General features: G+C 37.2%; 2 protein-coding genes across 2 annotated transcripts; both read left to right on the forward strand.

The window, feature by feature from the left end:
- Positions 1 to 546: 546 nt before the first annotated feature.
- On the forward strand, positions 547 to 2,004 carry LOC106372556 (30S ribosomal protein S10, chloroplastic). Its single transcript, XM_013812800.3, has 4 exons — positions 547 to 916; positions 1,096 to 1,134; positions 1,327 to 1,659; positions 1,797 to 2,004. The coding sequence occupies exons 1-3, from the start codon at positions 677 to 679 to the stop codon at positions 1,636 to 1,638; spliced, it is 591 nt and encodes a 196-aa protein (XP_013668254.1). The 5' UTR covers positions 547 to 676; the 3' UTR covers positions 1,639 to 1,659; positions 1,797 to 2,004.
- A 9,663-nt stretch (positions 2,005 to 11,667) lies between these two features.
- Positions 11,668 to 13,375, forward strand: LOC106372558 (serine acetyltransferase 3, mitochondrial-like). The gene has a single exon (XM_013812802.3). The coding sequence runs from the start codon at positions 11,969 to 11,971 to the stop codon at positions 13,142 to 13,144; it is 1,176 nt and encodes a 391-aa protein (XP_013668256.1). The 5' UTR covers positions 11,668 to 11,968; the 3' UTR covers positions 13,145 to 13,375.
- The last annotated feature ends 73 nt before the right edge of the window (positions 13,376 to 13,448 follow it).

A 13,448-nucleotide genomic window follows, 5' to 3' on the forward strand; every position in this document is an offset into this window, starting at 1 on the left:
ATACCCTCTCTTAGCCCTGCGACTTTTGTCCGAACCGAACGGGCCGAACCGAAATTTTTCAGTTTTCAGTTCGGTTCAGTTTTCGATTTTCAAAAATAAAATGAAAATATCAGAAAATAACCAAAAAACCGAACCGAATTTAACCGGAAAAACCAAAAATATCCGAACTTAACCGAAATAACCGAATTTAACCAAAAATATCCGATTTGTTTTGAAAAATTAGACCGAAATTAACCAAAAACCAAAAAATCGGTTATTTTCGAAAATAATTTTAAAAACCGAAATTAACCGATAACCGAACCGAACTGAAATTTAAGTCGATTAATTTCGGAATAGGTTTTAAAAGTTTCGGTTAACCGAAAACCGACGGTTCGGTTCCGGAAAACCGAAGTCGCAGGGCTACCCTCTCTCGTTCGAACATTGGTAAAGGGGAAAACATTAACTGGATCTGAATTGTAATATTGGGCCAAATGGGTATTTATAAGACTGGGCCTCTTTGTTTTATTAAATGGGCTTCCGACAAATATTCATCTCATCAATTAAAAAATGACAGGAAAGGTTTTGGATAATTGGATAACCCTCGAAAACGAAGCTGAGGAAGAGGAAAACCACATCCTTGCAGCGTTAAGAGGAGGAAGAAGAAGAAGATAAATCGATTCTTGGTCCGGAAAATTCAATGGCGGTTTCTTCCGTAACTTCGTTCATGTTACCCTCTTTCGTCAACCCTACCTCTTCTTCTTCGTCCAGACAGAAAGTCTCTCTGCTTTCACTGCTTCCATCTTCTTCTACTCATGGCGACATTGGCTCTTGCGTCCTTAACAAACCCTCCATCTCGTTTACGAAGAAGGTCTTCGCAGCTCCCGAAACCCTAACTCCAGAAACTCTCGATGAACCCACCTCTGAGGAATTCTCCGAGGTACATTCTGTGCCTTTATTCGATTCGCTTGCAAAGACAATGCGGAAACACATGTTTTGTAGTATCATTAGCGTACCATATCCGTTTTCTAATGTATCTGCTAGATAAAGCTGCTTCCTTTTTGTGCTTTGTTTTGCTCTGGTAAAGTTGATTCCTTTTTGTATCTGTGTGTCATTCAGGTTCCAAGCTCTCCCTCCATAAGTGTAGACGCAGATAAGGTATGTTCCAGCTCACTACTAGACTGTTTCGATAAGCAGATTTGTCAAAGTTGGTGTCTTTTTTTTTTGTTTACATTACTTGGAGCTGTCTTCTGTGCATTAAGAAATGCCATTACATTATGTTTTGTTTGGAGGTTTTGTGGAGATTCGTTGTTTTTATTTGGTTAAGTTGATTTGTTTTACTGTACGCAGATGGCGCCAAAGCAAAAGATTAGGATCAAGCTTAGATCTTACTGGGTGCCTCTTATTGAGGACTCATGCAAGCAGATACTCGACGCTGCGAGGAACACCAATGCCAAGACGATGGGTCCTGTTCCATTGCCTACCAAGAAGCGTATCTACTGTGTTCTCAAGTCTCCCCACGTTCACAAGGATGCAAGGTTCCACTTTGAGATCCGGACTCACCAGCGGATGATTGATATTCTCTACCCTACTGCTCAAACAATCGACTCCTTGATGCAACTGGATCTTCCCGCTGGTGTTGATGTGGAAGTGAAGCTCTGAAGATCAACCTTAACTACAATGGTAAACAAACAAAATAGCTCTTTCCTCTTTCTGTTCTGAATAAAGCTCACACTAATGTGGCTAGTTAGTGAACTGAATGCAAAAATCTTCATCAGATTAGAATTTAACTTGTTCCTAACCAAAGTTTTCTTCCTCAGGTACCGTGGGCATTTGCATTGCATGAACAGGCTGTTTCATATCAACAAAACTGCTTAGAATTGGTAAACCATGTATTATCTTTTCTGAGCTTCTGTAATGAATATTCTTTGGTCCTAGAAAAGTTGGAATCTTTTAATCTTCCTTGTTATTAGTTGATGAACAAATCCGCAATTAAGCAAGTTCAAAGAAATCTTTTGTGTGTGTCTACTAATTGTTTTGCCGCCACTGTTATAATTTTTTTTTTTTTTTACTCAACAACTACTTCTCATTAGCCAATTCAATGTTCTACAACTGACTTATCAACCTCCATACAAGCAAACAACCAACTAGGCACAATAGAATACAGCTTAGGGACAAAGGACATAAACGTAGCAGTCTCCTTCGCTATTCTGTCTACAACTTTGTTACCACTTCTTGGGTAGTAAACCACCTTCGCCTCATTCATTCCTGCAACGGATGCACCTATCCCTTGAATGAACGGTCTCACTCTCGGCCAGGTTGCTTCCTCTCCACTCAACATCTTCGAAAGAACCTGAGAATCAGTTTCAAAGGTGACATTCCGATAGCCAAATCCAGTCAGAACCTGAGCGGCCCAACGCAGAGCTTCCGCCTCTACTTCTAGTTCAGACCCCATTCCAGTGATTCTCTTAGCCCCCACCCACATCAGATTCCCCATACTATCTCTCAGTACCCAACCAACTCCTCCCTCCCCAGTCTCTTGCTTCCATGAGCAGTCAGTATTACACTTGAGCCTTGTAGCCTGAGGTGGAGTCCATCTCTTGGTTGGTGCTTCTAAAGTGGGCGTTTTGGCTTCCACTGGTTTAACCTCTTCTCTGCTCCTCCATGCTGTCGCGTGCTCACGTGCTTTCACCACAGTAGCAGGCGCTGTATACTCTCGACTCCTAAAAAGGTACTCAATCCGGTTTTTCCACAATCTCCATAGCAGCCAGGGGATGAGGTCCTCCTCTATCTCCTCCTCTATCTCCTCCTTTGGGTACTCTTTTTTCAGATTTAAGACCCAATAAAGGTTAGAGAAGAAGGAGTCAGACCATCTTCCTGCTGGTGGGATGTGTACATTTGCCATAGCCCAAACTAGACGTGCATACGAACACAAAAAGAGTAGGTGGTTCATTGTTTCCGCTTCCTCTCCACACCTACTACATCTCTTGTCTTTCGTTATATGGCGATGTACCATATTATCAGCAACTGGTAACGCGTTACTGAGACACCTCCACAGGAAATGACGAATTTTGGGGCTTGTTTCGATACTCCATACTTGTTGGTAAATGCCATCCAAACTGGGTTGTAGCACTATAGAGTCCTTCTCCTTGGCATCCAACACATTAACCTGAACCCAATAAGCTGATTTCACCGTGTAGTGACCTGACTTGGTATACTCCCAAGAATAAGTATCGGTGCCACTTCTTCCTGCTGGGTGAATTTTCTTGATCTGTTCGCGAGTCTCTGGTGCAAACATCTTATCCAACAGGACATGATTCCAATCTCGACCACTATTACACCTTAGGTTGCTTACCATTAGTTCCTCCGAGACTCGCAGTCTATCACCTTCACTACACATACGCATAGATAGGGCCGGTGAGGCTGGTTTGCTCCCAAGCCACCTGTCCTGCCAAACCTTGGTATCTCTCCCGTTATCTATCATCATTCTTGCTCCTTGTTTAACCAGACCTTGTGCTGCGTGTATACTCTTCCAAGCATAAGAGGGTCTAGAACCGAGTGGGGCGCTCAGGGGATCAGAATTTTTGAAGTATCTACTTCTAAAGATTCTTGACACTAGAGAGTTCTTGTTGGTTAACAACCTCCATAACTGCTTCCCGAGAAGGGCTATTTTAAAAGCCTCCAAGTCTTTAAATTCCAAACCGCTACCACTCTTTGGTTTACATAGACTCTCCCAACTTTTCCAATGCATACCTCTCGATTCATGACTATTCCTCCACCAGAAGTCCGATAGAATGGACATTATCTGCTGGCATATTGATTTAGGAAGCAGGAAACAAGCCATAGTGTATGTAGGGAGAGCCATCGCAACTGCTTTAAGGAGGACTTCTTTACCGGCTGGAGAAAGGAACTTTGTTTGCCAACCATGAACCTTTTTATTCAAATTCTCCTTCAAGTAGCTAAGTATGGATACTTTAGAGCCTCCAAATACGTTTGCCTAGATCCAAAAGAAAAAAAGCACAATACGTTTCTTCGTGTATTTTAATGGAATCTTTATATGAAATACTAGTGGTATTCCGGCGCTACGCGCCGGGTTCATATGTTTTATTTTCTAATGAGTTCAAAATTGTTTGTAATCATGGAATCACCGGTATCTCTAGATAAACTCTTACATCGTGTGTGTTTGTTCTTTTAGCTGTTTCATGTGATATTGTTGGGAGTTACATTTGATGGATGTTGTTGGGAGATGTTACATCTGATGGTCGATACGGGTTTCTAGTAAACATAGATTATGTTATTGTGTTTTCTAGTTGTGGGTATTCTTTCTTTTCGTTGTTCATTGGCATATATAGTTGTTTCTACTAAATAGTAAATTAGTAATTTGTTTTAGGAGAATTCTCATATGCAATTAATGTATTATATCTTCAGAAGTAATTTTGTTTCTAAATTTCCAACGTTAGTCTTCGTATTGTTTTGTTGCTGATTTTGAATTGTAAATTTACTATAATGGGCTAATTATATGTTTATTTTAGGTCAATAGATGTGTACTTCCATAGTTTTACAGTCACAATGAGTATTTTTATTTTTATATAGTTTAATGAGTATATTGACACGTTATTCGTCATTCTATTATTTTCAATTTTGTATCTCTCAGTTCATTTGTTTTTATATGTTTTTGACATGATTATTTTAGTATCAGTGATAAGTTCAGTGTCACATTATATTTATATCTATTTATTTTTGGTTTTCTAGCCATTATATGTTTTTCATTGCTATGAGTAAATAATTTTATGTTGTTGATTTTCTTTTCTAAAGAATACCTAATAATGTACATTATTCTTCTTTAATATTTTATTTAGTCTAGTTTTTGATGTATATTTATTTGATTAAATTTGTTATACTCCATGATTGTTTTATTGTTTGGGTTAAGCTTTTTCATTGTATATTGAAATGTATATCATCTGGTGTGTCAATTACCACTTGATGAGTCTTTCTTCTCAACCTTTCTGATTTTTTGACATTAAATGTTATGATAATAATTTTCTATATTGTATAATTTAAATTTCAGTTATTTATTCAAAAAAAAAATCAATGACTGATTTGAAACCCCTAGCTGGAAAGGTTGTTGTTATGAATTCTTAAATTGAGTACTCGATACTCACAACTTGAACTATTGTATATTAACACCTGTGAACCAGATGACGAATTTCTTAAGAATATGTATGACATAAACCTTAATATATGGTTTGAATTAATGTAGATAGGAGTTGTCCGCAAGAAAGTGTGTGAGCCAAAGAATCCACCATAACGTTTTGGACATGGTTGCAAACCATACATAAATGTATGCCTGCATAGCATAAAATGTCATTAAAAATGGTGTAAATATCTTATTTAAGTAACTGGAAACTGGAATTGAGTTGGATGTTTTACGTTAGGTGGGTAGCTGAGTTTATTATTGCTCTTCCACCACTTTTTCCCATTAAGGGATCGTTGAAGGATTATCATATATATAATTACGTAACCTCTGTTAAACACTCTTACCCATTTCGATGAAGGTTTGATATAGAACGTTAACCTTACTGAAACCAAATGTTGTAAGGAGTTCATTTAACTATTTAAAATGACAATCAAAGATTGCATGTAGAAGAAAAGCGTGTAAACATTTTTAAAAGAATTAACAATCAGGTGATAAAAAAACAATCAAGCGAAGAGAAGGTGCAGTTTCCAAGGTTGTATAAGTAACATATATACATGTACCAAGTATCAACTTACACAAAAGGAAATATAAAATATGATAAAAATCTTTTACAATAAAACTGAAGCCAATGAGGTGGCAGAAGGAGGAGGCGAGGGAGGAGCTAGTGACAGCGAGGTCTCCAAGATGATCCACCATCACCATTGAGATGTTCTCAAAGGTTAACTTGGTGTATGACCACAATCACCATAGGAGTGGTGAAGTAGATAGGCCGCTTGAGTTCTTCTATGAATGATTGTAGCTTTGTGCAGGTCACTTTATCAGATCTGTCTACCGGAAGTAGTAACCTATCCTTGGTACTGCTCTCTGCATCTGCCAGCCTAGGCGGAGAGAGCGAGATAGTGGATAAAGAGCTGTGTTAAAACATTAGATTTGGGTTATTTATGTTGTTTATGTTGTGTAACTTGCCTGCAAGACTGTTAGAGGAGCCGAGTAATAGTGAATATACAAATATTTCATCTTCTGAATCAGATGAAATATAATATAAATTTGAGAACTTCTTACCTGGTCACAGTAATCTGAGAAACCAAAATAGATTGCCTTCAACTGGCAGGTGTCTTCTTTAAAGGTACAAAGAGAATTCTGTTCCAAACCGTTTTAAGTAAACTTCAAAAAGATAGCGATGAAATATCAAATGTATAAGTTGAATTAAAGAGCTTTGTACCACCTCGGGTTTGAGATCTCGGTGTACAACACCTTGGAGATGACAAAATGCAACCACATTCAATATTTGTATCATAACAGTCTTTGCGTCCTCCTTCGTGTACTTCCCACCTCCGCACATAAAACACAACCAAGTCCATTATAAAGTGATCAAAACCAAAAAATAAAAAAACAACAATCATACTACTGAAATTGACGGTCCATCTACCTGAGAGTATTCAATCCAAAATCTCCCCTCCTTCACATAACGTAAAACAACAAACCACTTGTTAAGATTCTCCCAAGCTGTATCTGGAATAATGTCTGAGCTAAAAGAGAGTTTACTCCATCACTGTATAGACATTATCATGATCCCATATGCATCAAGGAAATGAGGAAAGTTGTCATGACCAGAGAAAGATCCCAATATATTCACTTCTCTCTCACATCTTGAATTGTCATCTACACAACACATTACAAACAATAAATCAATTTGACACCAAACTGAAATTGAAAAAACATGACATTACATCTTTAAGATCTCATCACTACAAAGCACTTTTATTTGCTTTGAATAACTTTAAGAAGAATGACGTTCAGAAAAGTATGAGAATAAACTGAGCAAGCAGCTAAGGATAAGACCTTGAAAGTTTTCACTATACCAGAAAGACACATCATTTGAAGTTTATCCATTTCCAAGGTATCAGTCTCCGCGGATGATTCATTCTTCCCTTCTTGGGTATCCTTTGAGCTTTCCAGAGATTCCAGCCTAACTCCTCCTTTATGCCGGTGATCTAAATTAGGAAACAGATCAAGATACCTACCAAAAATCTTCCCTTTCGGTTTCATGGAGACCTTGGAACCCTCTTTTGGCAAGTTGATCTCTCCAGAAACTCTTAGAACCGAATCAACAGTTGCATAAAACCTCACTGGTCTGATCAACTCAAGCAGGTTTTGTGTAGTCTTTTCTTGAACATTGTTATTATCTCTTTGAGCACACATCCAAGGCATTCTATTATAAACAGCCATAGCTTTCGAGCTTGAACCCGCATCGTCTTTGGTAGTATTATCTCTTCAGCGAAACCTTGAACATAGGAAACGACAAGATCTCGACTCCTTCTCTCCAAGTTTTCTCTCTTTGACATTATCTTCAGCCCTAATCAACTCGTCAGAGTCACCACCACTACTATGATATGGAATGGTTTCTTACGAATTTGTCAAATACTTCATCTCCACTGACAAGCTCAAGAACGATATAGAGCTTTGTTTTGATCCCCAAAACCTGGCCAGCCCAACACCACATGGGGAAGTTTACACGGTAAGATTATTAGCACATAGAAAGTTGAATAAGATTAAAAAATTCCATAAGCTTCTTATATGGCTCAGTGATTTCGACCACATTTATATGTTTAATCAGTTACATTGTCAATTTCTATTTTAAGCTGCACAAGAACGTACGCCCATTATATATCTTCTCGATCTTGCTCATACCAATATATTTTTCTTAGATTTAGGAACCAAATTAGAAAAAAAGGAAGGTACTCTAATTTAAAACCATATACATGCCACCATAGTCGTGATCAAAACCATTATAGATTTTAAAAGGAATGAAAATACCCAGCATTCTTCTGTTCCTATTAACCATTTTAGGATTCGTATTCTTAGGAAAATGGCTCCGTGCAAACTCAGGAAATGCCATAGCTTCATAACCCTGATAAGAGCATAACGACTAATAGTATTAAGGTAAACGAAACTCCACTAAGTAAAGAGGAGTTCTCTGTAAAAAATGTATTTGGATATTGATTACCTTATTGATCCCTCTTTGTTCGGCATGCCTCTGGAACCAACTTCCACGATGCTGACCATCTAGCTTCTTGTCACTTTTGATATTCACCTTCAACTTGAGTCTCCTAATAATAATTAGAAAAAAACACTTCGTATGATCTATTATTGAGGATTTATTACCTTTCAAAGAGGAACCATGTTAGTGTTATACCTTAACAGCCGCCGAAGAAAAATCCCCATTTAGCATGAGGCTCATCTTCTGCGTCATTCCTCTCTGCCTTTAAAATCAGATAGCCTATAAACACAGTTTCTTTCATCTCAAAGAAGAGAAAGATATGGAGACGAAAGGAAAAAAAATTACAGGTCGAAGAAAACTTCTACTGGATTGGGATTCGAGTAGCACCTGATCAGAGTCCGAAGCCTCTCCGTAATCTGATTACGATATAGAACCGTCTTAAAAAAAAAAAGAATTGGAAGGGAGACTTAAAACTGAGAATGATATTGAATTGGAATTGAGAGTAACGAAGCCATAAATCTGGATCTTAAGCGTTACCGGAGAAGCTTCTAGGAGGTGGGTAGAGGAAGAGTTGGCCAGAAACCCAGAAGACGATAGAGGATAGTAAGCTTAAGTTTGGGCATGCCACGTGTAAACAATTGCCCTATGCTTGATGCTGATGTGGCTTAATGAGGAGAGAGGCAAGTCTGTTTTATTGTATAAGATAAATGAGAAAAATATATACAAGTTTAGTTTTTAGAAAAAACAAGGAAGTTGGAATCTTGAAAGCAACTTCGTTGTTATACTTAATCTGAAAGTTTATCCACAAACTTAATGGAGTTTACAATGACTTGCTAATTTGGCATTATGCATAGATATTCAACTAACCTGTATATTTAACTTGGAGGTTATTGCAAAATATCATACGTACAGCTATATGATTATATATTTTAATCATAATATTAAATGACTTTTTTGCTTTAGTGAGGGGAGTATTACTTCATTGTAGGATCATCTCTTGACCAAAAGAAAAATAATGGTCGACAAAATTGAAAATTAATTTAAGTGGAGGAGATGACAATGATGGGCATGTTTTTATAATAGTCGCCAAGGCATATTCCCACGATATACCAACATGGACCGTCCATTTTTATTTTACTTGATATTTTTAATTCTTTTTGTTTTAAAAATATTCGAGTAAAAGAATATTGTTACTTTTTTTTTTGAACAACAGAATATTGTTACTTTTGAATTCATACACAATACCTGCTTCAATAATTTTATATTTTGCTAGATACATGCTAATAATACTCAAGAGTAGTGCCATTTTGGGTTTGTTTGAAGGACATTTGCTAACTAGTCAAATCATATTTGCATCAAAAATATGGTTAATAGTTTGGTTTATTTTGACCACACTTTATTTGGTATCTCCATTGTTTTGTTTTTGCTATTCGCTAGCATACCAAAATGCTCAAATGGTATTGAATACATGTGAATGATAGATAACACACCAATATGAACTATCAATCTATCATATTATCATCTATTTATGATATACCCAAAGAATTAACATTTCGATCTAGTAGTCCGTTATACGAGTTAGTATCGATCCCTCGACTTATAATTGGTTTGGTTCTGTTAAAAGTCTTTATCGTCCGAGAAGAACCAATCCCAATCGAAAACCAACGGCTATTTTAGAAGCATCAAACAAAACAGTGTCTTGAGTTTTCAACACTCGAAGAGACAATCTTTTCAATGGCTGAAATTGAAAGGAAACAACATATACTCCCAATACAAAGAAAACACACATAAAAGTTTCATATTTTTTCTTTTGGTTTTAGCAAAGTATTCTGAGACTCATAATTGTCACACATCTACTGGAGGGGTCCTCAGTGATGTTCCCTTTAATAGCTTTGCGTTTACTTAAAAACGTCTAACTGGTAACCATAAAAAAAATAAAAAAAAATAGGAAAAAAAAAATAAAATAAAATAAAATAAAAGGAAAATTTATTTTTCTTCTACTTTGTCAAGGAATAATTGTAGTTTTTTATTCTTTAAATTTAAATATTAAGGAATGTTAAGGAATCATAAGTAATAAATATTCCTTGTAAATGGTGAAAATTATAAGGAATGTTAAGGAATTAGCTATTCCCACCCATTCCTTTGATCACCATTTGGAACAGTTGTTTGCGATTGCAATTACTAAACTAAGAAGAAGTTGTATTTTCACATCCTATCACTTGGATATAATCTAGCTAGTAGCTTATTGTTAATCATATAAAGTTGCCAAAATAACGTATAAGTTGCATGTCATTTAGAAGTCAAGTAGGATAATATTAAGTAAATTTGCTAATAATATAATCTCATTTGATTAGAGAGAGAAATGAATGAGAGTATGGTTCAGCTGACGTGACCTGAAAATGGTAGCCTTCAAGGAAACGATGGCTTCACGGATATATGGACAAACGAAGTCATTTGTCACTGCATACGTCACTTCCCGTCTCCATCTTTCATCTTTTTATTTATAGTTTTATACACACGTCTAAAAAGTAGGGGTTTCTCTATTTAGATTTACTTATATCAAACATATTTAATTTAGTTTCCAGTTTTTTAAATTAAATTAAGTATTATGATAATATGCATCAGATCAGTGTACTTTTATGAGTGTTCATTCACGTTTACGGATTAGAGTCAAATAAACAAATATTTTTTCATTGAAATATTATTTTTTGAAGTTGCTATATAAATTATAATAAAATAAGATAAAAACAAAAGAGGTTGATGATAAACATATTATTTTTTGAAAGTTGCTATATAAATTATAATAAAATAAGATAAAAACAAAAGAGGTTGATGATAGTTTTCAAAAAAAAAAAAAAAGAGGTTGATGATAAACAGAAGTAGGTGTCACAGAAAAGAGCATGTGATTAAATACATATTACACATAAAAAATCTTGGCCACAAAACCGATGGAAAACATGTGGTATGGAATATTCGTTCCGTTTCTAAATATAAAATGATCTAGAGAAAACATGTTTATTAAAAAAATTATTTTTTATCTAAAAAATATTATTAAAATTATAAATTAAAAAATATTCAATCAGTTACAAAATAGAACTATTAAATTTGATTAATTACACAGTTTTTGATAAAATTAAAATTACTTAAAAATATGAGAGGGAATATGTTATTAGTCTTGAGTTTTGAATTGCACTGGAAAAAATGAAAAAAAAAATCACACAAACTTTCAAAATTAAAATAATATTTTACCTTTCCAATAATAACCACACAAACACACAAAAACAGTAACTGGAATTGGATATATACTACAAATGTATTTTGAAATAAAAAATCTAAGATTCTGCCAAATATATGAAAATTATCGTCTGGAAGGGAAAACATTTATCACTTGCAGTTGTCTTTTTTTACAAAAATCTAGTGTTTTTTAATAAAAAAAGATTATCATTACTTTGAGGTGATATATAGCTCTGTAGCAATAACTTATTACCAAATCTGCATCCTGTTTTGCTCAATTTTTTTTTTAATATCCTGTTACCACTTGAAATTTGGAACAAGAAAAGTAAGAATGCCACCCCAGTGGCAGTCCCCAGTCCCCAGTCCCCAGTCCCAGTGAACAGTAAAAATAGCTTAACTACCACTGGTTTTAGTTTTCCTTTTGTAGTGGAGACGAGGGAGATAGAGAGAAACTCCAAAAATATAAATTGCTGACATCCTCCCGTTTTCGTGTTTAGATATTAAACAAAAAAAAAAAAAAACTCAATTTTTTTTCTTTTGTGTAGCCGAGAAAATTTCCAATGTTCCCGGTCACAAGTCGCCGCCACTTCACATCCTCCCTATATATGCTCCGTTCATCTTCTCCACACAACCACGTCCTCTACTCTCCCTCCTCTTTCCTCCCTTCCTTCATCTCCTCCAAATCCAAATCCAAATCCAAATCCTCCTCTTCAACCAACAAACACAACCAACAATCTCCTCCTCCAATGGCCGCGTGCATCGACACGTGCCGAACCGGTAAACCACAGATCTCACGCGACTCGAACCGGTCCCACGACGACGAATCCGGTTTCCGTTACTCCAATTACTACCGCCCCTCCGGTTATCATCCAACAACCCAGACGAAAACCATCCACACCCGTCCTCTCGTCGAAGACCTCCCAAACGACGACGTATGGGCCAAGATCCGACAAGAGGCCAGATCCGACATCGAGAGAGAGCCAATCGTCTCCGGCTACTACCAGGCCTCGATCGTCTCGCAACGATCTCTCGAAGCCGCCTTAGCCAACACGCTCTCCGTCAAGCTCAGCAACCTGAACCTCCCGAGCAACACGCTCTTCGATCTCTTCAACGGCGTCCTCGAACAGCACCCTGAGATCGTCGAGTCCGTTAAGCAAGACCTCTTAGCTGTTAAAGAGAGAGATCCCGCGTGCATCAGCTACGTCCACTGCTTCCTCCACTTCAAAGGCTTTTTAGCCTGCCAGGCCCATCGAATAGCCCACGAGCTTTGGACCCAAAACCGAAAGGTTCTTGCTTTGTTGATTCAGAACAGAGTCTCCGAAGCCTTCGCCGTCGATTTCCACCCCGGGGCCAAGATCGGGACGGGGATTCTGCTCGACCACGCGACGGCGATTGTGATCGGGGAGACGGCGGTGGTGGGGAACAATGTTTCGATTCTTCACAACGTGACGCTCGGAGGGACGGGGAAGCAGTGTGGGGATAGGCATCCGAAGATCGGCGATGGGGTGTTGATCGGAGCTGGGACGTGTATCTTGGGGAACATCACGATTGGTGAAGGGGCGAAGATCGGTGCTGGCTCGGTGGTTTTGAAGGACGTGCCGCCGAGGACGACGGCTGTGGGGAATCCGGCGAGGTTGCTTGGTGGGAAAGATAATCCGAAGAAGCATGACAAGGATCCTGGTCTGACTATGGACCAAACATCGCATATATCCGAGTGGTCGGATTATGTTATTTAAAGTCTTTTGTCTTTTGTTGTTTTATTGCTTCTCCTGTTATTGAAGCTGGTTTCCATAATCAGATCATTCGTCTTTGTTAGATATTTGTCTGATTTAAGATGGGTTTTGAAACTAAACTCGGAAACTCTTAAACGATGTGTAGTTTGAGTTTCCTGTGGTTCGTTTCTGATTAGCAGAGACTATGTTTAGTATGTATGTTTGTTGGGAATAAACTGAAAGTTTATCATTTAATTATCAGCCTCTTTTGAGTATCTTGCTTGCTACCGTTGTTTAGGAGATGATGACAAGACCACTCAAGAACTAG

Source organism: Brassica napus, chromosome C5 (assembly GCF_020379485.1).
Source record: "Brassica napus cultivar Da-Ae chromosome C5, Da-Ae, whole genome shotgun sequence".
Taxonomy (NCBI): Eukaryota; Viridiplantae; Streptophyta; class Magnoliopsida; order Brassicales; family Brassicaceae; genus Brassica; species Brassica napus.